The sequence below is a fragment of the Petaurus breviceps genome, unplaced genomic scaffold (assembly GCF_028583685.1).
Source record: "Petaurus breviceps papuanus isolate PSGF00001 unplaced genomic scaffold, PetGlider_PUasm1.0 90650, whole genome shotgun sequence".
In the NCBI taxonomy this organism is placed as follows: Eukaryota; Metazoa; Chordata; class Mammalia; order Diprotodontia; family Petauridae; genus Petaurus; species Petaurus breviceps.
Window position 1 is genome coordinate 641,298 of NW_027187299.1, and position 24,284 is coordinate 665,581.

At 37.9% G+C, this 24,284-nt stretch overlaps 1 protein-coding gene across 2 annotated transcripts; it reads left to right on the top strand.

Annotated features, from left to right (window-relative positions):
- The first annotated feature begins 2 nt into the window (after positions 1 to 2).
- RBM34 (RNA binding motif protein 34) lies at positions 3 to 22,425 on the top strand. Of its 2 annotated transcripts, none has more exons than XM_069064838.1 (11): positions 3 to 127; positions 1,296 to 1,470; positions 2,217 to 2,359; positions 10,825 to 11,077; positions 12,263 to 12,322; positions 15,387 to 15,430; positions 20,433 to 20,516; positions 20,642 to 20,705; positions 20,978 to 21,017; positions 21,252 to 21,370; positions 22,075 to 22,425. In XM_069064838.1, exons 1-11 carry the CDS (start codon positions 72 to 74, stop codon positions 22,360 to 22,362), a joined length of 1,326 nt encoding a protein of 441 aa, XP_068920939.1. In that variant the 5' UTR covers positions 3 to 71; the 3' UTR covers positions 22,363 to 22,425. The 2 variants fall into 2 exon arrangements, with proteins under 2 accessions (XP_068920939.1, XP_068920940.1); XM_069064839.1 differs by having other exon boundaries at positions 55 to 193.
- The last annotated feature ends 1,859 nt before the right edge of the window (positions 22,426 to 24,284 follow it).

Below are 24,284 nucleotides of genomic sequence, written 5' to 3' on the forward strand. Positions count from 1 at the left end.
GTCATGAGCACCAGAAGGTGACAGGATCACGTGGCCCCCACCGCCGGCAGAGAAGCTTTCTTGCAGCCGAGATGGCCTCGGAAGGGAAGATCAAAGACAAGAAAAAGAAACAGAGCGGAGGAGACAGGTGAGGAACGTGCGTGAGCAAGTGCGCGCTGGCTGGGGCTGCCCTCCTCTCCCTCCCCTTCTCTGTGTAAGTGCTCGCCATCCTCCCCGCCGGGCCCCCCACGGTTCTTGATCCGTTCTGGAGCTCGGGTGGCCGGGCCCACGCTGACCCCTCCCCCCCCCCGTGAAATTTGGGGTCAGCAGACGTACCCCCAGAATTGTCTCTGCGACCCTCAGCTCTCTGCCAGCAGCACAGCATCTCTAACCTCCCGTCCCTCCCAGGCAGCTGCGTGGCGTGGTGGGTAGAGCACAGGACTTGAAGGCGGGAAGAGCCGAGTTCAAGTTCTGCCTCTGACCCAGGGGGAGGTCACTTAACGTCCCTTAGCCTCCTTTTCCTTTCCTGTAAAAACAGGGTTAATTACAACACTTACATCACAGGGTTGTTGGGAGGATCGCATTAATGTGTGCGTATGTATGTATGTATGTATACACATTTACATGCTCACATATGCATACACACACCACTCTGTACCTCTTGTTCATGCCCTGCTCTTCATGACCCCATTTGGGATTTTCTTTGAAGATACACTGGAATAGTTTTTCGTTTTCTTCTCCAACTCATTTTACAGAGGAGGAAACCGAGGCAAGCAGGGTTACGTAACTTGCCCATGGTCACACTGCTAGTACATGTCTGGGGCTGGATTTGAATTCAGGTCTTGACCCAGCACTCCATCCACTTCACCACCCAGCTGGTCCCAGACTGAGTTATCTCTGTCTCTGTAGAGATAGCGGTATTTCGATAGATCTATATCATCTGTATATGTGCCTGTGTAAATATGTGTGTATAGTTTTGCAAACCTTTGAGCTGAATGTAACAGTGGCACAGTAAATAAATAGCTGGACTTGAAGTAAAAGAAGTTCTCTGTTCAAGTCCCTTCTCTGACACCCAATCAGTTAACTAAGTGCTGGATATACAAGGAAAGGAAAAAAAAGGTGAGGAAGGAGCAGTGATTGGCTTTTACCCCTGTTAAATCATTTAATTTCTCTTAGCCTCAGTTTCCTCACATGTAAAATGGGAATGATAATAGCATCTACTTCAAAGGGCTGTTGTGGGGAGCAAATAAGATATTTGAAAAGCACTTCACAAACCTTAAACTGCTATAAAAATACTTGCTTTTATTTCCTTCTAGCAAAGCAATGGAATATAGAGGGACCAGCTCCTCAACTGGAGAGTATCAGGTTGGACAAGTGGCCAGTAGCTTGTTTCAAAACAAACCCTTCAAGAATGGCAAGAGCCACCTGGCATCACTCTTCAGCTCCTCAGCTACACGGGTGCAGCAGCCTGTCTATGTGGCTGCTAGAGAAGTAAGTCAGAAAGTGTTCTGGTGCCTTAGTAAACACTTTACTTTTATCCTGGCTGAAATTTAATTTCACTGATACTGTGAACTTCCTATCAGAACATATATCCATAAGAATTGCTTTTGCAATTCATAGTCTTAGAGGATTTCTTGGGGGCACTTAGAGACAAAATTACTGCCCTGGGTCAGAAACCACATTTGAATTCAGATCTGTCCTACTAAGAAGGTCTACTCTATCCAAAAAGCCACTACGAGGCCTGCTCTCTATCCATTATGTGAAACCCTATGTTTAGTTTCATAGGGACTCATAACATCTTTGTTTATAGTTAGAAGGAGTCTCAGAAGTCCATCCCCCTCATTTCACAATGAGGAAACTGAAGCTGAGAAAGATGAGGTGCCTATCCTAACATCATAAGGATAATAAGAAACAGAGCTGGTCTCCTGACTCCAAATCTAATATATCATTGTGAGTCAGTCAATAAGTATTTATTCTGTGCCAGGCACCTTGCTAAGAGCTGAGGAGACAAAGAAAGGTAAAAACAAACTTTAATGCCTCACTAACTTAGAGGGGAGATGTGTTAATAATTAGGTATATGCAAGATATGTACAGAGTAAATGGAGAGTAATTTTAGAGTGGAAGATTCTATCAGATGAGGGCTGACAGGTGAGGAGAGGGTCAAAGAGAAGGATTTTACATAAGTAGGTATTTGTGCTGAGTAGAAACTCTTGAATATAGCTTAGTTTCTTTGAAAGGCTAACAGTAAGAAGAGAAAACATAATGAAGATGAGATTGCATCCCACAGTCAAAGAACTTATGCTGCTATTGAACAAATGTCTACAAAGAGAATTACAGTGAAGAAGGATATCTCTGATGGAGATAAAATGTTGGCAAACAGGTCAGTACAATGTCATGAGGCATATTTTTGTGGCTTTTTTAAAAACTGAAATTCTCGGGCCTTCATTGTTACTCTTGTTTTCACCCTGTTTTTCTCTTAGGACATAGGTTTTCCCAGCTCCAAGACCAGTGCTTTATCCACTGAGCCTCCCACTCCAGTTATAAATTGCAAATTGTGGAACGGTTCCTATTCTCAAGGAGTTTACATTCTATTGGGGAGGCAACTTGTACCTCTATGAATATATACAGAATAAATACAAAGTACGGGGAGAGGGGGAGTTATAGTTGGGGGATATCAGGAAAGTTGTAGTCTAGATACAACACTTTTTATACTGGGTCAGGATCCCATATAGGGTGGCAAAAAATTTGGCAACAGTAAAATGTTTCTGAATGCACAGTGACTGAAAATTAATTTAAAATCAAATGTAGTGAATCTTTTTTCTCTCTCTTTTATTTTTTAGTTTACATCATTCATTTCCACAAGATTTTGAGTTATAAATTTTCTCCCCATTTTTCCCCTAACCACCATCCCACTGAATATCCCCTCCCCCAATCTGGTCTCTCCCATATCTTCCCCCATCCCCCCCTCCAACTTTCCAGTAGGGCATGGTGGATCTCTGTGCCCCAGTGTCTCTATATCTTATTTCCCAGTTACATGTAAACTAATAAAAATAATAATTATATATATATTTTTAAACATTTGATTTTAAAACTTTGAATTCCATATTCTTTCCCTTCCTCCCTTGTCACCCACCCTTACTGGGAAGATAAGAAGTTCAGTATAGGTTGTACACATGTGTGGCTATGCAAAACATTTCCATAGTGGATATATTGTGATAGACTGACTATCTTTCCTCCATCCTATTCCACCACCCACTTGTTCTATTCTCTACTTTGATCCTGTCCCATTTCAAAAGTGGATGCTTCCAACTTCCCTTCCCCCCAGCCTGTCCTCCCTTCCATCATCCCACTTCTCATCCCCTTCCCCCCCTACTCTCCTGTAGAGTGAGATACCCTATTCAGCGTGTATGTCATTCCCTTCCTAAGACAAATTCAATGAGAATAAGGTTGACTCCCTTTTGATTCCCTTTTGCCTTCCTATTCTTCTACTCCATTATAACAGTTTTACCTCGCCTCTTCTATATGAGATAATTTACGCCATTCTGTCTCTCCCCATCTCCTCTCATCATATTCCTCTCTCACCTATTAATTTCACCTTTTAAGTATCCCTTCCTATTCATTTGGTCCTATGCCCTCTATGTATACCTATACAAATATATACACACACTCACATATGTATTCATATGCCCATATATCCTCCTATATAGACATATATTGTCATACTGAGAAAAGTTTCATAAGTTACAATTATTACTTTTCCATGTAAGAATGTAAATAGTTCAACTTTGATAAGTTCCTTATGATTTCTTTTCCCTGTTTACCTTATCATGCTTCTCTTGCTTCTTGTATCTGAATGTCAAATTTTCTATTCAACTCTGGTTTTTTCAGCAAGAATGCTTGAAAGTCCTCTATTCCATTCAATGACCATATTTTCCCCTGTAACATGATACTCAGTTTTGCTGGGTAGGTAACTCTTGGTTTTAATCCCAGCTTCTTTGACCTCTGGTATATCATATTCAGTGTAGAATATGATCCTTCGGTGTAGAAGCTGCCAGATCCTGTGTTATCCTGATTGTGTTTCCACAGTATTGAAATTATTTCTTCCTGGCTGCTTGTAATATTTTCTCCTTGATCTGGGAACTCCGGAAACTGGCTATAATATTCCTAGGAGTTTTCTTTTGGGGATCTTTTTCAGGAGGTGATCGATGGATTCTTTCAACCTCTATTTTGCCCTCTGGTTCTAAAACATCAGGGCAATTTTCCTTGAAAATTTCTTGAAGGATAATTTATAGGTTCTTTTTTTGATTATGGCTTTCAGGTAGTCCAATAATTTTTAAATGATCTCTCCTGGATCTATTTTCCAGGTCGGTGGTTTTTCCCATGAGATATTTCACATTGCATTCTATTTTTTTCATTTGTTTGGATATGTTTAATAGTATCTTGATTTCTCATAAAATCACTTGCTTCCATTTGGTCCAATCTAATTCTGAAGGAATGATTCTCTTCAGTGAGCTTTTGAGATTGTTTTTCCATCTGGCAAATTCAGCTTTTTAAGGCATTCTTCTCCTCATTGCCTTTTTGAAACTCTTTTGCCATTTGAGTTAGTCTGTTTTTTAAGGTGTTATTTTCTTCAGTCAGGTTGTTGACTCTCATTTCATAATTTTCTTACATCATTCTCATTTCTCTTCCCAATTTTTCTTCCACTTCTCTTATTTGGTTTTCAAAATCCTTCTTAAGCTCCTCTATGGCCTGTAACCAGATCATATTTTTCTTGGAAGCTTTTGGTGCAGGAGTTCTGACTTCATTGTCTTCCTCCTGTTCCATGCTTTGATCCTTTTTGTCCCTAAAATAGGAGTCTAATGTTGGATTGCTCTGCTTGCTTTGCTTGCTCATGTTGCCACTCAATTACTTGGCTTTTGAGCTTTTTGCCACAGTAGAACTCTGCTACCAGAGAGAGGAGCTTTGTCCCAAATCACTCAGGTTTTCGCAGCTGCTAGAGCTATTAGTTGGGTGCTCTCTCTGAAGCCTCCACACACTCTGGCAAATTGGTCATGAACCCCAGGACCTCCACCCTAGAGAGTGATCAGATCCAAGCTGGTAAAGGAAGAATGATTACCTCTCAGACTGGTCACTTAGTCCCCCTACAATCTGCAGGCCAGGAACTCTGAAGCAGCCACACGGTGGTGGCTACATGGCCTCTATACCTCAGCCACTTCTCCTTCCAGGTGGTAAAGGCCGGACTGCACTCCCAGACTTCCAGTTTCCAAAGTCCATACTGCACTGACCTCTCATTTTGTCCTTAGCATCTATGGGTTGATAATTCTGGAAACTGCCACAGCTGCTAGTGATCTGAAGTCCTTCCAGCCTGCGGCTGGTTATAGCCGCCCTGAGACTAAAACCTCCAGCTCACACGGGGCTAGGCTTGGCTCCCAGAGCACTGCACTGGCCCCTTCCTGCTGGCCTGCCAGACTGTCTTCAGCTGGAAGTTAGCTTCTCTCTGTCATTTTGTGGGTTCAGCATCTCTAAAGTTTGTTTAGAGTCATTTTTTACATGAATTAGAGGAGGTGGAAGCGGGAGCCGTGAAGAAGTCCTGTTTCTACTCTGCCATCTTGACTCCGCCCCCCAAAACATAGTGAATCTGAGGTGTTTCTGGCAGGGCTTGCCCATATGTGCAACTTCACTGCAGTCTTGGTTCTGAACATGGATTCTTTGCACAGTGCATGCCTTTAGGCCATGCAAGGGCAATAGAAAGTTGCAGAAAGGTTCTAGTAGAAGAAGTTTTAAGAAGTCCTGGTCTAGAAGATGGTGCTTCAGCTGCACTTTGAAGGATGTTAGGGATTCTCAGAAGCACAGGTGAAGAAGTGGTGCATTTCAGGCACTAGGAATGGCTGGTTCAAGGCCATGGAGATGAGAGGTAGAATGTTAAATATGAAGAAAAATGTTAAGTTTGACTGAACCATAAAATGTGGACATTTAGATTGTAACCGGGTTATGAAGGGCTTTAAAAGTAAAAAAGTATTTTATGTTTTATCTTAAGGCATTAGGGAGCCATTGGGGTTTATCAAATAGAGTTATGTGTTCAGGTCTTTGACAAAGGAAAATACTCTAGCAGTCGTAGAGGCTAGTTTGTTGTGGAGAGAGACTAGAGGCAGGGACACTAATTATGAGGCTATTAGAATATCTAAGAAGAGATGAGGGCCTGAAGCAAAATGGTGCCTCTGAGAATAGAGAGGTGTGTGAGATGTTGTGGAGGGAGAAATGAGAGGATTTGGCAATTTATTAAATAGTGGAGTGAGGAAGAGTGAGGAGGTTAATGTAACTTGGAAGTGACAGATGTGGTGCCTTTGATAAAAAAAATAAGGGGTATTTGGTAGAGGGCTGGGTTTGTGGGAGAAAATAAGTTCAGGTTTGAATATGTAGAGTTTGAGAAATCTTTGGGACATTCCATTTGAAATGTTCTGTAAGAAATTGATGATGTGAGATTTTAAAGTTCAGAAGAGAGATTGGGATTAGTTATATACATAGTAAGCCTGTGAATCAAAGGTGAGGGTTTGGAAGGAATAGATGTTGATGAGGTCATCAAATGGGAGAATGAGTAGAGAAGAGACTTGGAGAATGCTTATTAGGTACAATATGAACATTTAGGTAATTTCAAAAAGTCTCTCCCTCATTCCCTAACCCCATATCCATAAAACAAATACCAAATTCAGTAAAGATTTATTAAGTGAAGTTTAAGTTCCCCCAATAGAATGTCAGTTCCTTAAGGATAGTTTTTCATTTTGTCTTTGTACCTCTGTAGCCTGGTATAGTGCCTTACATGGAGTAGGTTGCTTCCTATTAAATGGTTGAATAAAGGCCTGCTATGTGTAAAGCACTGTGCCAGGCTATGGAAAAATAAAAAAAAAAGTCACAGTGTCTGTCATTGAATTAAACTGAAGCATTTACTAAATGTCTGTTGTATACTATACTGATAGAAACTAGAGATACAAAGAAAAAAATTAATACAGTCCCTTCCCACAGTGCCTGATTTGTCTGTCTGTCTACCTATTTTTCTATGAATGAGGAGCTTACCTTTTATTGAGTAGAAAATGAACCTTGCACTTTTAAAAGCTTGTCTTAATATGAGTCATTCCACAGTCAAAGGATGTGAACAGTTTTCAGAAGAAATCAAAACTATCCATAGTCATATGAAAAAATACTCTAAATCACTGTTGATTAGAGAAATAAAAATTAAAACAATCTAAAGTCCCACTTTACCTATCATATTGGCTAATATGACAGAAGAGGAAAATAGCAAATGTTGGAGGGGATATCGAAAACTTGGGACACTAATACATTGTTAGAGTTGTGCTCTAACCATTATGCACAGCAAATTCAGAGCTATGCTCAAATTGCTATAAGACTGCATAACCTTTGACCCAGCAATAACACTACTAGGTCTGTATTCCAAAGAGATTGAAAGAAAAAAAGGAAAAGGACCTTTATGTACAAAAATAACATTTGTAGTAGCTCTTTTTTGTGGTGGCAGAGAGTCGGAAATTAAGGGGACATCCCTCAATTGGGGAATGACTGCACAAGTTGTGTTGTATGATTATACTGGAATGTAATTGTGCTGTAAGAAATGACCAGCAAGGGGCGGTGTAATGTAATGCCAAAAGAAAGGCAACTTCCCAGGTTCAAAATACCAGCATAGGTGCTCTCTATTTTATTCAGTAACAAACCCAGAACAGAGAAGATCAAAACATGACATCATTCAAAATACAGCATTTACTAAGTGTGATTAAATCATCTCCAAGGCCTACCCCACCCCAGGACTTTCCAATCATTCAATCAATTACAAAGTCTCTGTTCCAAATACTTCTCCACCCCTAGGCTATACCTTAATTAAGTCCACCACCAAGCCCCACTTCTCAAATGGAGATTAGTTTCCAAACATAAGTAAAATACATTCATTTGCTCAACCATAGAACACAAAAAGGTCAAAAGTTCCCCACCCCTGGATCACAATTGAATCTACCCCAGAGTTACATCAAGTTTAAACACAGCACTTAATACCCAAATGGAGGTCTTTTCTTCATCTTGACACGAGGCAAGTTCTCAGCAATCTTAGTTCCTGGGGAGACAAGGCTTAGCAAGGCCATAAGATACATTGCCAGTCCCTTCATGAATTTATCCTCTGTCTGTAGAACAGTCCTAGAACCCCTGAACACATTAGCAAAGCCCTCTCCCAGGATTTCTGTAAACATACAACAAGAAAATCCTTCTTCAGGGCTTCTGAACCAACAGAAAGGCTCCCAGACCCCTGCAACAACAGCACTGTCCTTCACCAGTGGACAGTATTCATTCTGTCTGCCGGACAGTCTCCAGACCCCTGCAACAACAGTACTGTCCCTCACCAGTGGACAGTATTCACTCTCAGTACTGTCCCTCACCAGTGGACAGTATTCACTCTCTGTCTGCAGGACAGTCTCAGGCCTTCTTAACCAAATGCCAGGTTCCAGGACTTCTTCAACAGGACAGTCTTTCACCAGTGGACAAATCTGGCAAAATAACATCAAAACAGACAGACAAAGTACCAGCAAAACAGCCATGTCTCCTCAGTCCTTGGCAGCTCAGGGGGCAGGTCTCAAAAGTCCAGGGCAATTCAAAGCGGCCACCAGCAATTCTCTTAGTCTCTCTCCACGAGGTGCAGCTTCCAAAAAGAACTTCCGCCTCTCTCTTGTCTCTCCAAATCTACATCACCAGCTCCTCCCACTTCAGGACTTTCTTTTCACATCAACAAGCCCATCCCACAGGTGGGATTAACAAACTCTGGGTTTTAATACAATCAATTTGAAAACCAAGCCAATACAGGGGAATCTTTAATTGCCATTACTATCACAGGCGGCCAGGTAGCACAGTGAGTAAGAGCACTGGCTCCAGTGTCAGGATGACCTGGGGATCGAATCCGGGCTCCAACACTTAGCACCCACCCAGAAACACCTGGCCGTGTAACCTTGAGCAAGTTACTTAACCCCAATTTCTTAGGGGCGGCCAGGTGGCTCAGCGAGTAAGAGCATCAGCTTAAGAGCACGATAAGTGGAAATAAGGCGTCCAAAGTCCTATGAGAAACTTGAAGAAGGAGGGGTAAGTTTAGGTTCCATTATTGAAGACTTTACAGAGAAGGTAGAAATGAGAGTAAATCCATTCTAGGAATTCAGAACAGAATAAAGAAGGAAAAGAAGAAGTTGGGGGATCTGGGGATCAAATCCGGCCTCAGATACTCAGCACCACACCCAGAAATAACTGGCTGTGTAACCTTGTGCAAGTTACTTAACCCCAATTGCTTTAAAAAAAAAAAAAAAAAGAAATGACCAGCAGGGTGCTGTCAGAAAAACCTGGAAAGACTTAAATGAACTGATACAAAGTGAAGTGAGCAGAACCAGGAGAACATTGTATGCAGCAATATTGTTGCCATCTAGCTGCCTGCAACAACTGACCCATAGCATACCATACCATACCCTTCTGTGAAGGATGGAATTTGGTACCATACAAGATAGGGAGTGATGAAAGCAAAGAATCAGAGGTCTCTAGGAAGATATAATGGAGAAGATAGATGGGATTTTAATAGGTGGACTATAGAGGATATTGAAATATTCTTTAAAAAAGGCTAATATTTGGAAGTAGTGTATAATGTTAGACTATAAGTTTTGAAATTCACACGGAAAGACTATGTTAATGCAGCACTATGGGTAGCTCTTTTAACATCAGAAAATGGGAATAAGGTTTTCTGTTAATTAAAAAAAATTTTTTTTGATACTCCTCACACTAATCTCTTTCATGTATTCTATAATTTACTCAAATGAAAATCTACCCATTGTTCCTCCTTCTTACTTCCCATCCCCATTTTCCTGTCCTTTCTTTTTTTTTTTTTAAGCAATTGGGGTTAAGTAACTTGCTCAAGGTTACAGGGCCAGTTATTTCTGGGTGTGGGGCTGGGTGTCTGAGCCCGGGATTTGATCTCTAGGTCGTCCCAACACTGGAGCTGGTGCTCTTACTCGCTGAGCCACCTGGCCGCCCCCATGTCCTTTCTTCTTTTCCTTTTATTCTGTTCTAAATTCCTAGAATGGATTCACTCTTGTTTCTACCTTCTCTGTAAAGTTTTCAATAATGGAACCTAAACTTACCCCTCCTTCTTCAAGTTTCTCATAGGACTTTGGACATCTTATTTCCACTCATTGTAAACCGACTTACAATAGATATTTATGTACATATCAATAGATATTTATGTACATATCAAATCCCCCTTATTAGATTGTGAACTCTTTGAGGCAAAGGGTTAGTTCCTTTTTGAGTCCCTAAAACAATGCTTTACAAAGGTGCTTAATAAAATACAAGAATTTAATTTCTTGTCTCACATAATGACAGTGAAATTAAAAGTATATTTAAATATTTTCTCTTGTTTTGATTGCTATTTAAAATTTCTAATGTCTTAGGTTGCATTAATATAGGTTTGTGGAAGAAATAAAATTATGGATAAGAAACATGGCTATTGTAAATGTGGTATTCAGTATACATGTGTATTTGTATACCAAAAATTATATGCAGTGCCTAGGAACACCATAGCTTGTTGTTATTAAAAAGGGAAGTGTAAAAGAATTGAATTTGCTAGCCATTCTGTTTTCTTAAAATAGAATATATCTTTGTTTTTTAGACTTAGTGAAATAAGAACACTGTCAAAGAAAACCAGCTTTTTTTCCATGTTTTGAAATATTCAGTTAGAAAAGTGATATTTCTTAACTTCTTCTAGATACACCATTATGTTTGATATTCCTATTATTCTTATGTACGTTTTGTCTTTTAAAGAGAAAGTGCTTTGGCATCTGCTGATCTTGAAGAGGAAGAAGAAGAAAAAATGCAAGCTAAACAGATAAAGAAAAGGAAAATTTGTCAAGCCAGTAATGATGAGAAAACAGCAGGTGGTAAAATACTTGATAATTCAAATTATTCATTTGAGGTAAATAAAAGAAAGAAGATTCAAGTCAATGAGGCAGAGGAAAGAATAAAGAATAAGAGAACTATATTTGTGGGAAATTTACCTGTCACCTGTAAAAAAAAGGTGAGTGAATATATGGATTGTAGAGATTTACAGTTATTTATTTTATCATATGTGAAGGTAAAAAGTCTCTTGCCCTTCAGGAGTTCACATTCTAATTGAAGGGACAGCATGCAGATATGTATGTACAAACAAGATCTATTCAGAATATATTGGAGGTAATCTCAAGGGAAAGTGCTAGTTTTAAAGGAGACTAGAAAGTTTTCTTGGTGAAATTGGGATTTTAGCTGTCTTTTTTTTTTCTTTTTGGAGGGAGGAAGGCAGGGAAGTTGGGATTAAGTGACTTGCTCAAGGTCACACAGCTAGTAAGTGTTAAGTGTCTGAGGCCAGATTTGAACTCGGGTCCTCCTGACTCCAGGGCTGATGCTCTATTCACTACGCCAACTAGCTACCCCTTTAGCTGAATCTTGAAAGAAGCCTGGAGGTAGAGCAGAGGAGAACATTCCAGGCATGGGAACAGCTAATGAAAAAGCAGAGTTAAGAGATGAAAGTATCTTCAAATTTGGCCTCAGACACGTAACACAAAAACTAGCCGTGTGACCTTGGACAAGTCACTTAACCCCAATAGCCTTCCAAAAAAGCAAAAAAAAAAAGAGAGAGAGATAAAGTGTCTTGTCCGACGAACAGCAAGAAGGCTAGTATCACTAGACCATAGAGAATGCAGAGGGTAATATTGTGTAAGAAGACTGGAAATGTAAGAAGAGACCAGGTTATAAAGGACCTTAAAAGCTAAATAGGATATTATATTTGATCCTGGAAGGTAATAGGAAGCCCCTGGCATTTATTACATGGAGGGGAAGGGTTGACTTGGTCTGACTTGTGTTTTAGGAAGATGTTTTTGTTAACTGAGTAGAGATGAACTGGAGTGAGGAGAAAGTTGAGGCAGGGAAGACCAACCAGAAGTCTGCTATAATGGCTTAGGTGAACAGTGATGCTATGAAGTACAATATAAACACCAAATACCAAGAGTTGGAATTCTGGGTTTAACTGTTGCATGTACAGTGTTGTTAAGTTGTTTTTGTTTTTTTTTTTCCCCAACTAAATTCAGTAGCTAGAGTGGACCATTTGCCTTTTGGTTATTCCTTTGCTTGAAAATTTGTAATTAAATATTAGTAGGTTATATATTATGGGAATTTTAATTAATTTTTTTTATCTGAAAATAGAATGAGTGTTTTGTTTCATTTGTAGGAGCTGAAGTCATTTTTTAAAGAGTATGGACAAATAGAATGTGTACGATTCCGTTCTTTGGTATGTTGTTTCCATCTAAATACTACAGTAGTTTTATTATGTATAAATCTCTTATTGGCATAAAGATTGGTGTAGGGTGGTTGATAACTAAACTTACTTTCTCGATTGACCAAGTTCAAATCAAGTCCATGATAATTGAGTGGCCTAACTTGTTATTTCTATCTATTTACTATTGTAGAAATTAATTTCTTCATTTCCTGGAAAATTGCTAACTATATTATTAAGGCTACCATTATACTTGACAGAAACTGGTAACTCTTGTCTGCTGGCCATTCCATTGACAGGGAAATATGAATGAATAATATTCTTGTATTAAGTGAAAGAGAAAATATAATTAAGACTTTTAATTTCATATCACTGTTTCCTTTCTCTCTCCCTAAATGTAAGAATTTTTCAAGGTTTTGTCTTTAGTCTCTCTGCACTCCATCTTAGAGATGTTATGTACTTCTACAGATTCAACTACTCTGTTGGAAGTGACTCACAAATCTTTGTTCCTCTCTTCTACCTCTCTCAAGTTCCTCACTTCTGCATTTCCAACTACTTGCTTATAGTTGCTATCAGTATGTCTTGCCAGTACCTTAGACTCAACATGTTTAAAACTGAACTCACCATCTTCCCTTGTCCCCTTTCTTTCAAAACCAGTTTCTCCTTTTGACTTCCTTTTTTCTTTTAATACCACCAGTCACACAGGTTGCAAACCTCAGTTATATTTAACTCTTCCTTGCCCTCAAGCCATATAATTTAGTTGCTATACCTCATTGATTCTATCATCACAGTCTCTTGAATCATGCCCTTTCTTTCCTGTCACTACCTTAGTTTAGGTCCTCATTACTCTTTGCCTAGTCTCTCTGTTTCCATCTCTAGTCTATTCTGTGCATCTATACTATGCAATTAATCTTCACCTTTAATTATGTCATTCCCTTTTTTGAAAAGTCTTCTTTGGTTTCCCATTGCCTTCTAAAGAAGATCTGAACTCCTTCTGAGATTCAAACATCTTCACATTCCAGCATCAGCTAACCCTTACAGTTTCATCACTTACAGTAAAACATTTTTTTATTTGGTGAACATGACTGCTGGTCATTCCTCAAATGTGACCTACGTTTTCTTCCACATCATTATTTAAGCCATTCTTTTCTCCTGTGATGCTGTTTCCTTTTTTTAAAGTTTTGAAATCCTACCTATTCTTTAAAGCACAGTCTAAATACCACTTCTTCCACGAAGCTTTTTGCTGGGTAACCTCTCTTAACCTGGAAATTCTATCTTCCTCCTCAGACTCCCATAGAATTTTATTAAAGTGCTTAATAAATGTGGGTCTTTTAATGAATGAATCTATGTCATCTTATTACATATTGCTTTGTACAATATTATTACTTTTCATTTGTGTCTGACTCACTTGTGACCCCATTTGAAGTTTTCTTGGCAGATACTAGAGTGATTTGCCACTTTCTTCTCTAGCTCATTTTACAGATGAGAAAACTGAGGCACACAGGGTTAAGTGACTTGCCCATTGTCACATAGCCAGGAATGGTGTCTGAGGTTAGCTTTGAATTCATGAAGATGAATCTTCCCAATTCCAAGCCCAGTGCTCTTATCTATTGCACCACCTACCTACTCCTGTGTGTGTATTTTATTTCCCCTGTCTAAAAGGCCAGGGACACTCTCATGTTCATCTTTGTATTCCACAGAGTACTTAATGCTCTGTATATAGAAAACACTGATTATTTTTTTTGGAGGGGGGAAGGTAGGGCAATTGGGGTTAAGTGACTTGCCCAAGGTCACATGGCTAGTTTTTGTACTAAATGTCTGAGGCCGGATTTGAACTCAAGTCCTCCAGACTCCAGGGCTGGTGCTCTATTCACTGCGCCACTTAGCTGCCCCCCCTTTTTTTTTCTTTTCTTTTTTTTTTAATGCTGAATATTTTTGAATGAATGCATAAATAGCATTCTTCTTCTCTACTTTCATAATTATTTATGTTCATAAAGTTTTCCAGTTTGGGGGGGTTGGTAAATAATAGTTCCCCTTCAGTTTATTATATTTATGTGTTTATTATATTTATGCCTTTTAAAAATAACAGAATCACTTCCCAGTATACTTCGTCTGCATGAATGATCCCTTTCAACAAAGAAAATTGTAAACAAACCTCAAGCAAAAATGCATATACATCATTCCACACCCTTAGCCCTCCACTTCACTACTGAGGCAAGAGACATATGTCTTCTGTTTTCCCGGGGATCAGAATTGATCACTGCAATTATCTTGAAATTTGATGGTGTTTTACTGTTTTCATTTACATTGCTTCACCACTTTTAAGTAGTTCTGCTTTGAAAAAGCATTTGGCAGAGGCCACTCTAATTTACTACCTAAAATTGAGAATAATTATAAACTTTATATTTGGCAAGTAAGTGTCTCTCTTACACAAGGTCAGGAAGGAGCACAAAAAGCTCTTCTGTGCAAGAATTCTATAGGCCCACCTCTACATGGAGCTGCAGTTAGCTGTATGTTTGTATTTGTGCAGGAGATATACTTTCGTCGTAAGTTCTTACCCTACACTCATCTTCAGTGTTTACCTAACTGAATCCTCAAACCATCTTTGCTAACTTCTTGTGGAATATTTTTATCTGTCCTTAATAAAGAAATTTGCAGTTTAGATTTGGTTGATATGTTGGCTATTTTTGCTCAATTCCTTTTTTTTCTCTTTTTGCTTTGTTATTAGGTATGATTTTGGTTTTAGGGATAGGATACATTGGGAAATGCGAGTAATTCAAAAATGAAAGACATCTACAGAATTTCTGTTAAAATAACATAAAACAATCCACACATACTCAAGGGCTGAACTTTATGATAAGGGCATCTCCATGCTTAAGCTGTTTTTTTAATGAAGTAATTTGAAACTTTTGCTACTGATTTTATTTATTCCTTTAGGAATATCTTCAATTATTGTATAACAAACTTCCTATTTTGGCTTTTTAATATAGCATAATGTATAGACTTCATTTGAAATTTTCTTTCTTGTATATAAGATTGAAGAAATATTTTAAGGTTCAACATTTTTTTTGTTTTAAAGATTCCAGCAAAGAGCACTTTATCCAAAAAGATTGCTGCAATAAAGTAAGTTAATTATTAAAGAAAAAGTCTGTTAAGTTAAAGCCTTTCTGCCCTCTTTTTCTTTAAAATTTTAAGTTGTTACTACCTAAGAAGTGTGTTGCTTTACCTAAGTTTTTATGTATTGTTATGCAATGTTTGATTAATTTCCTTGTATTGTCATAATGACATTACTGAAATCCTTTAAAGTTTTTGAAGCATTTTTCACAATTACCTTATTTTAAAAGCCTCATAGTAACCCTGTAAGGTAGGTCCTATAGGTATCGTTATCCACATTTTACAGATAAAGAAACTTAGAAAGGTGATCTTTTGCATTTCCTTATGAATGGGTTGTATTCCTTAAGTTTCCTAGGCAAGGCAGTTTTTTTTTAGGATTCTGAGCCCATTTTTAAAAAAAGAAACTGTGTTTACCACATAGTTAATTAGGTTTCCAAACTAGCCTTTAAATTATATTTAACATATTATGTACCTGATATTTAGGATTTTACTAATAGTACTAAAAAAAAAACCTACCACATATAATGATATTTCCATAGATAAATATATTTTGAATTTCAGTTTGTGACACCAGGACCACCCCCACCCAATTCCTTTATTGGGATCCATGTTTTTATCTTATTTTAAAGTGTTTTTCCTTAATATTCTTCATTTTGTTGATTTGGGGGGGAGCAACAGTATCCCATGCTCTCCTCAGGAAAGTCTACTCTTAATTCCTCCTCTGACTTGTCACACTTACCTAGAGTTCATAATCTTATAAATATACTTTGCCCTTATTGAAGGTGATGGTCACATTCTGCCAGTTCAAATAGACTCTTTTTTTAAAAAAAAAATATTTTCCCCCAATTAAATGTAAAAACTATTTTAACATTCCTCTTTTCAAATTTTGAGCTCCAAATTCTCTCTCTTCTTCCCCTGCCATTGAGAAAGAAAGCAACCTGACATAGGTTATATGTGTATAATCATGCAAAACACATTTCCAAGTAAGTCATATTGTGAAGGGGAAAAAAAGAAAGTAAAGAAAAAGTATCTTTGATCAGATAATCTCTTGAGATCTTTCTTAAGTTTGTCCCCATAAACTTCGAATTTGATGACTGCAGGACAGTAACTTTTTTTGTGAGTACTTGTCAAAGGATTGTGGGAAGCTAAGTACATTTTGCCTCTTGTTTCTCTCTGGTCTATATGTTACTAGGCTCTCAGAAAACTACCGAGGGTAATGTACCTTTAGTGCAGGTGTGCTGCCTTCTGGTTATAGGTTATTTCTGCTTCTGTAATGTTGATGCTTTCTCTCTTGTTAGTGGATGAAGGATTTTATTGGTATTTCCTTTAACTAACTATAGAGAGCTTTCTAATCCTTCTCATCTGTGCTCTCTTACCTGTATTGAAATCCTTCACCATGCTGGAGAAGTTCATCTGTTTCTTTTTGTGGCTTGGAAGCTCTGGGGCAGCATTTGGGCTTCCCACCTCCTGTCTTCCATTTCTGCTTACTGACTGGTCCACCTGGCCTTCACTCTTGTCTTTGACCCCATTTTTCACCCAGATCATCAGTATTCACGGGTATAGCCTACTTGTGCCCATAGTGTCTTTTCATTGTTTTTCAAGTTGTCATTTTAATTCTTCCAATTAAATGTAAAGTCTTACACTTGGAGCTTTTTAAAAATCAGCCTCACAGATGCAACATGGTAGAGACATGATTTGATGGCAATTCAGGTAGTGTGCTAGGGCAGCCAGAAAAGTCAATACAAGCATAGGCAACATTAAGAAAGATGTGGAGAGGGGTGGCCAGGTGGGGCAGTGAGCACCGGCCCCAGCGTCAGGATAACCTGGGATTGAATCCAGCCTCTGATACTTAGCACCACACCCAGAAATAACTGTAACCTTGAGCAAGTTACTTAACCCCAATTGCTTAAAAAAAAAAAAAAGAAAGATATGGAGTCTAGGAACAAAGTTGTGGTAGCTGTCGTTTACTCTGCCTTCATCAGACCATACCTGGAGACTGGGTTCAGTTGTAAGTGCCATATTTTAGGAAAAACATTGATTAGCTAGATAGTGTTGAGGTGAGAGTTCCCTGTCCTTGGGCAAGTCACTTATAATCTCCCTGAGCCCCAGTTGCCTCATCAGTAATATGAACTACAAGGCCTCTGAGATCGTATGAAGTCAAACTTTTTATCAGATGTGTTAGACAAAGATTTTTTCCCCTCTTTTTCTCTCTTCAACTAATCTTTATTCCAGCTATTGATTTAGTTTGCACAAAAGCCTTTTCATTTTTTTTCATGATTGAAGCTGTCTTTTTTGTCTTTTATGGTCTCTGTTTCTTGTTGGTTAAGAATTTTTCCTCAGCCATGGGTCTGAAATGTATTATCATCATTTCCCTAATTTCTTTACAATGTATTCTGTTATACTGGGGTCATGTGTACTTTTGGAGTTTATTATAGTGTAAGCTGCAGGTTTAAGTCTATTTTCTTTCTAATTTCTTTAAAGTTTCCCCAGCAGTTCTTTTAGGAAGCTCCACATATACTACAATAGGGCACAGTTGCATATTTGATTCCAGATTTTGTTTATCTAGTGTGTCCCACTCATTTTCTCTGTTTTTGAATGAGTCCCAAATTGCTTTGATGACTATTGCAGCATGGTAAAAGCACTTCCCCTAATTTGTTTAAGCTCATTGTCCACCTCTATTGCTCATTATATTCTTATTGTGAGATTAATTCAACAGGCTACCTTTACAGCTCTATCTAGCACTTAACAGTGCCTAGCACATATTAGATGCTTACAAATGCGAGTTGATTAATACATTCATCTGATTGTTGCATTTTTCATTAAATGTGGACGGTTAGACTGATATCTCTTTTGTATTGCCATGAATTTACTTTACTGTACTGGGGTTTAGTGAAATTAATACATCAAGAGCTCATTTCCTTGTTTTCACCTTAAAAGCAAAATGGATCATTGAACAAAATTATCTCTATAGTCACATTTGTTATAGAGACTGGTATAATTATTTTTTTTATGGCAGATACTTGAGGAGAGCCATTAAGGCAGAATTTGGTTCTATAAGATAAAAAGATTTTAAAAAATCAATAAGCAATTGACATAGTGAGGTGTTATATTCTTTTCAGTTTTAAGTATAAAACTGGGGTGTGATGCAGAAAAATCATCTATGAAAGGCTGTCTGGTCCCATTTATATTTTCATCAAGGCTACTTTCAATAGATAACAATTGTAGAAAAAATTTTAGAGATGAGAATACAGACATATGAGTTAGTAATTGATGGTGTCTTATTGTATTAACATTTATTCTTTTTCTTGTGTCTCCCTCCTCCCAGCTTTTTATTTTTATTTTATTTTTTTGGTAAAAGCACTGGCTTTAATCTTTTCTATTATACTGGAATAGAATCCAACTCATATTCTCTATCTAGCCAACCCTAGTGTAGCAGCAAGCACCCCAAGCGTCCTCAGGGTTTGCCGCCAGCACAGGTTCTTGGATCTGCTTTGATAAAGGAAAGCAACTCAAAATGGGTTAACAAGCTTACTTTAATCAGTCAGACATATATCGTTTACCTTGTTCAGGGGAAAAAGGTCAGCACCCCGAACTTCAAAGTATACAGGCAGAATTATCAAGACAGAAACAGATCAAGTAGACAGATTTCCAAAACTGTCCAACCATTACATCCATACCCAGTCAACATCTGGGTTTCCACATCTGGGTTTTTTCAAAGCCGGGGCGGGAGGGGGGGGGGCCTGGACAACTGCTTCCCAGAATACAGATCAAATCACAGAACACTTCTCAAAGTGAGCCCCCAAAACAAAGCCTCAAATCAGGGTTTATATAGCCTTCTCCTGGCTCAGAGAATGTAACAACCTTTTGGACCCACTGGCCAATCAAAAAGTATCTACTGAAAAACAAGCCTCCCACCCCAGGCTTCAGGTGCACTTTAGCCTAGGGGCAGGGAAGATCTTCCAAATTTGCATTCCCATTACACCTAGGTCATGCTTCATATACCATCCAGCCATTCACTAGGAAACCAAGGCCTATCTGGGCATTGTGCCACCTCTGCCTCTTCCCTCTCCTTCCTTCCTTCCTTCCTTCCTTCCTTCCATCCATCAGTCCATCCTCTCTCTTTGCTTTTTGGAGGGGGAAGGCAGGGCAATTGGGGTTAAGTGATTTGCCCAAGGTGACAAGGCTAGTAAGTAAGTGTTAAGTGTCTGAGGCGAATTTGAACTCTGGTCCTCCTGATTCCAGGGCCAGTGCAGTAGTGTATATTCACTGCAGCACCTAGCCACCCCACCTTTCTAACACTCTGGGGATAGTAATCACATCATTATTACCTCTGATGCTGGGAAGGACATGGGAACCAATTACCTTTTGGCTCCACTAATGTATTTCCCTGTGACTTCCAATGCCATAAACTCTTCCCTGGCCACTGCTTCCCATATATGTTGTCATCTTCTACTAGAATATTGTTAAGTTCCTTGAAGTTGGGAACTGATTATTTGCGTTTGTATCTTTATTGCCTAACACAGTCACATGATAGGTGCTTAATTTTTTTTCCATTCCTTAAATTCTTCTAAATTAAAAATGATCCTGGAATGCCTTGAAATTCTGTCACCTCTATTTCAGATTTCTTCCCTGTATTCTGTCAGGTCCAGCAACAGTTCTCAATTTAATTTGCTTAATGCCTGTTGTTATTCTAGGCTTTTATTACAACTCTCTCTATTTTCCCAGGTGTAGAAGTGAAACTCACCAGTTTTCAATGCCATTGTCCTGGAACTCTCCCTTGGATGAGAGTTACAGAGATGATTTACCAGTTTTCTGTAACTATTTGTAAGGAAGGTTATCTGTTTAGATTATTGTCCTACAAATTGTCCCACAATTTGAATGGTCTCTATATATTCATTTTTACATATTTATATAAAGAAACAGTTTATTTTGGGAATAGGGAATAGGAGAATGTACATTTCTTATAAATTTTACAAAGTAAAAAAATTTTCCATAATCACTTTTTTTGTAGGCGTGAAGTTCACCCTGAACAGAAGAGTATTAATGGTTATGTTGTTTTTAAGGAAGAAAGTGCTGCTGAAAAGGCCCTGAAAAGGTAATTTTATCTTTTGATCTGTTACCTCTGAAGTAGAATCTTGTGTTTTCTTTTATCATTCTTAGACAATCTATAATTTGTTCCTCCTTTCTTTTACATAACCATCTTTCTCATATCCTTAATAGAAATGGTGCTCAGATTGCTGAAGGATTTTCCATCAGAGTTGAACTTATATCTGACACTCCTTTGGTAAGTTAAGACTGTATTTTTTAAATTACTGAATTCCTTTTAATATAGTTTTTAAAAGTGACATTTAGGGGAAGGCACAAAAGAACACAGCTGTTTTGTCTTGACCTTGGTCTCCATTTCAAAGTTGTAGTGGTGCCAAAAGTGCCTTCTAGTTATGTGAGCAGAACTATATCATTCACTACTTGTCTTGGTTATATAGATACTTCCTTTGATTTTATTTCTGGCTTTTATTTTTTTCCTGTTATCATATTAAACTCAAATTTTTGTTTCAGAGGAGCAAGAGATCAGTGTTTGTGGGGAACCTCCCTTACAGTAAGTTTTTTTTTTTTACAACTGTTCAAGTTAACATTTTATCTCTAGAATAATTAAGAATAAATTTAAAGTAAAAATTATATTTTAATAAATATTGACTAATTTCTGATTTAAAATTGAGTCATAACATGGAAAAAATGTTAACTTAAAAATCTACTAAAATAATTTTTGTGTTAGATATCCTTTAAAAAATTTTTTAATGTAATAAATTCTTAGTTTCGTTTGAATTTACAGAAATTGAAGAGGCTGCTATTCAAGAGCACTTCTCTGACTGTGGAAGCATTTTAGCAGTAAAAATTGTGAGAAACAAAGTTACTGGAGTTGGCAAAGGGTGTGGCTATGTGCTCTTTGAGGTATGGAAATTAATAAGCTATTTGAAGACTAGCTAAAAGAAAATACTGTGTTAGTGCTCAGCCTTATATTGTTAAATCTCCATTCTCAAATTCTGTTAGAAAAAAAACAATACAGTTCCGACCCCATTATAATGAGGACCATTACAACAAATACTTTTCTGACAAAGAATTTCCTAGCAAGGTTTAACATCTACCTCTAACAATACTTTAGTCATGTTTTAAAATTTTTTAAAGTGCAAATTTATGGCTCAGTTTTCCATTTTGAAAAATGGAAATAAAACTTTTTGCCATTAGCTTATACTGTAAGTAAGCTTTAGGCTTCAAACATAAAATGTGATGTTCAACTACACTATATCACAAAATTATAGAGTTGGAAGGGACTGGGAAGGCATTATGCATAGCTCTCTCTTATTTTATAGATGAAACTGAGGCCCAGTGACTTAAGGCCACACAACCAGTACAATATTATTCTAGACAGTTTGGTTTTTGAAGCCCCTACCCTTGTTATCTTTAGATTCTCCTCTTGCTGCACCAATGGGGTGGGATTTTAGGGTGGGAAAAACTAACTAAATGGATTCTGTAACCTTAAAAATGAAAAGTTACTGCTCTAGTACATTAAAATAATTTATTTGGTTTCTGGTCACATGTTTACTTTAGCATGAAATCTTATTTGGTAGTAATTAATCTTTGAATTATTTCCTCAGAATACTGATGCTGTACAGCTTGCTTTGAGATTAAACAACTCTGAATTAATGGGAAGAAAACTACGAGTCAAACGTTATATTAATAATGAAAAAGTTAAACCATCACATAATACAGGCAAAGTTTTGGAGAATTCCCCCAAATTTAAACACAAACTTAATTTTCCTCCTAAAAACACAGGGCAGCATTCCGAAAATACATTTGCTGGAGAAAAAGCTAATCCCATGAAAAAGAAAAAGAAACGGCAAAAAAGTGGAAAAAGTAAAATGCGAATGGAAAAACACAAATAGAGAGTCGGTCTGGGACTTTTTTACTTGTTGGATAATTTGCTAATAAAGTTGCGTTTTATTTAATGAGTGTGAATACTGTTAATTTGTAAATAAGGTATTCTTGAAATCTGGACAACCCTAGCTTCTAGTGGATGATCCAAATTATAAAACTTACTTCCTTTAAAGCAGTATGTTTTTAAACCTAGCCGTGTGACCTTGGGCAAGTTACCTAAACCCAATTGCCCTAAAAAAAAAAAAGCAGTATATTTTCACATTTAAAATTTAGAGTTAACTCCTCAAAAGGAAGGCCTGTGATTTATAAAGCATTTATTTCTAGCATGTTAAGTGATAATTTTCTAGGTGCTTGCTTTTTCAGTGTTCTTTCCAGTATAATGTTCTGCTTTTTTTTTTTACATAAATCTGTTATTTTATCTGTGTAGGGAGCTCCCAAAGTTGACATTTCCACAACTGAGAGAGATTGGTAATAAATGAAACTTCAAGAATCTTAAAATGTTCCCTGGAGGACCTGAAGGTTTCAGTGACTTGGCATAATCACACAGCTAGCAGATGTCAGAAGCTGTGGTCTTTCTGATTCCAAGACTGTTATTCTAATCCTGCAGCCACTCTCATGTTCTATATAAGAGACATTTGATTTGGATCACTTTGAAAAATGAGCTAGCTAATGTTTAATAACCCAAATATTAGAAATTGTGCTTTAATTTCTCTTTCATTAAAAATTACAGAATATTATTCAAGTTGGCTAAAAAGCAAATATTATTTTATAGTTAGTACAGTGATTGGCACTTCATAAATGCTGGTTGATTGGCTAATATTAGAGATGATTCCTATGGGGAAAACTGTGTCAAGTTTAGTAAAAAAAAGTAAAGGAACTTGAGATAATACTTCAGATGAGATAAATGCAAAATGTTTAGCACAGTGCTTGGCACATAGTAAGCCCTATATAAATGCTAGCAACTGTTGTTGACGGGAGCCTTCAGGTATAGCCTCAGGTGTATTTCAATACAGATTTTGTGATATTTTTGGTAGTATATATGTTTGTATATAATCATGGTATAGCATTTGTAATGATGTAGCAGCATGGTATAGTAAATGAGCTCTGGACTTGGAGTCAGAAAAATCTGGATTCAAATCCTTACCAAAATGCTTTATGACACCAGTTGAGGTATTTAACTTCTTTGGGCCTCACTTTCATCATTGTAAAATGAAAGGTTGGCTTGACCTCTAAGAGGAAAGAATGGTTGTCATGGTTATCACGGTCATGGCTGTTGTCCTTTTTTCTCGAAGACCAAAATGACATCACTATGACAGAGTCAAGTTTCAGTGTGTCCAACTGTGGCTAATCAGACCAATACAAGTTCAGAATACTCTACCACAAGTTGGGCACAAATAGTCCATGTGAACATTTGGGGTGGATTCTCCAAATTTGTGTATCCTGCATTTCCTTTGAGCTGTATCAGTTCTGTCTTGCTCATAGAGCACAGCACCTCCTCTGATATGGGCATACCATGCTGAGTGGTCCTGTGTCAGTGTCTCCCATGTCACACAATCAAATCCAAAGTTCTTGAGAGACCCTGAAAGTGTCTTTGTATTGCTTCTTCTGATCATCCTGTGAGCGCTTGCCCTGTGTGAGAACTCGATAAAACAGTCTTTTTGGCAAGTGTATGTTTTGCTTTTGAACAACATGACCAGCCCATCAGGAGTTGTACTCTCTGAAGCAGAATTTGAATCCTTGGCAGTTTAGTTGAGTAAGGACCTCAGTGTCTGGTACCTTATCCTGCCAGGTGATCTTCAGAATCTTCCTAAGACAGTTCAAATGGAAGCAAGTCAGTTTCCTGGCATGACACTGGTAGACTGTCCAAGTATCACAGGCATGCAACAATGAAGTCAATGTAATGGCTCTGTAGATCTTCAGTTTCGGAGGA

What these genes read in the sequence shown, in the direction of transcription:
- RBM34 (XM_069064838.1), top strand. Translation starts at nt 72, where the DNA reads ATGGCCTCGGAAGGGAAGATCAAAGACAAGAAAAAGAAACAGAGCGGA. An exon ending in CTGTCACCTGTAAAAAAAAG is followed by an intron (nt 11,078 to 12,262) that starts GTGAGTGAATAT and finishes TTTCATTTGTAG; the next exon opens with GAGCTGAAGTCATTTTTTAA. An exon ending in GCTGAAAAGGCCCTGAAAAG is followed by an intron (nt 20,517 to 20,641) that starts GTAATTTTATCT and finishes TATCCTTAATAG; the next exon opens with AAATGGTGCTCAGATTGCTG.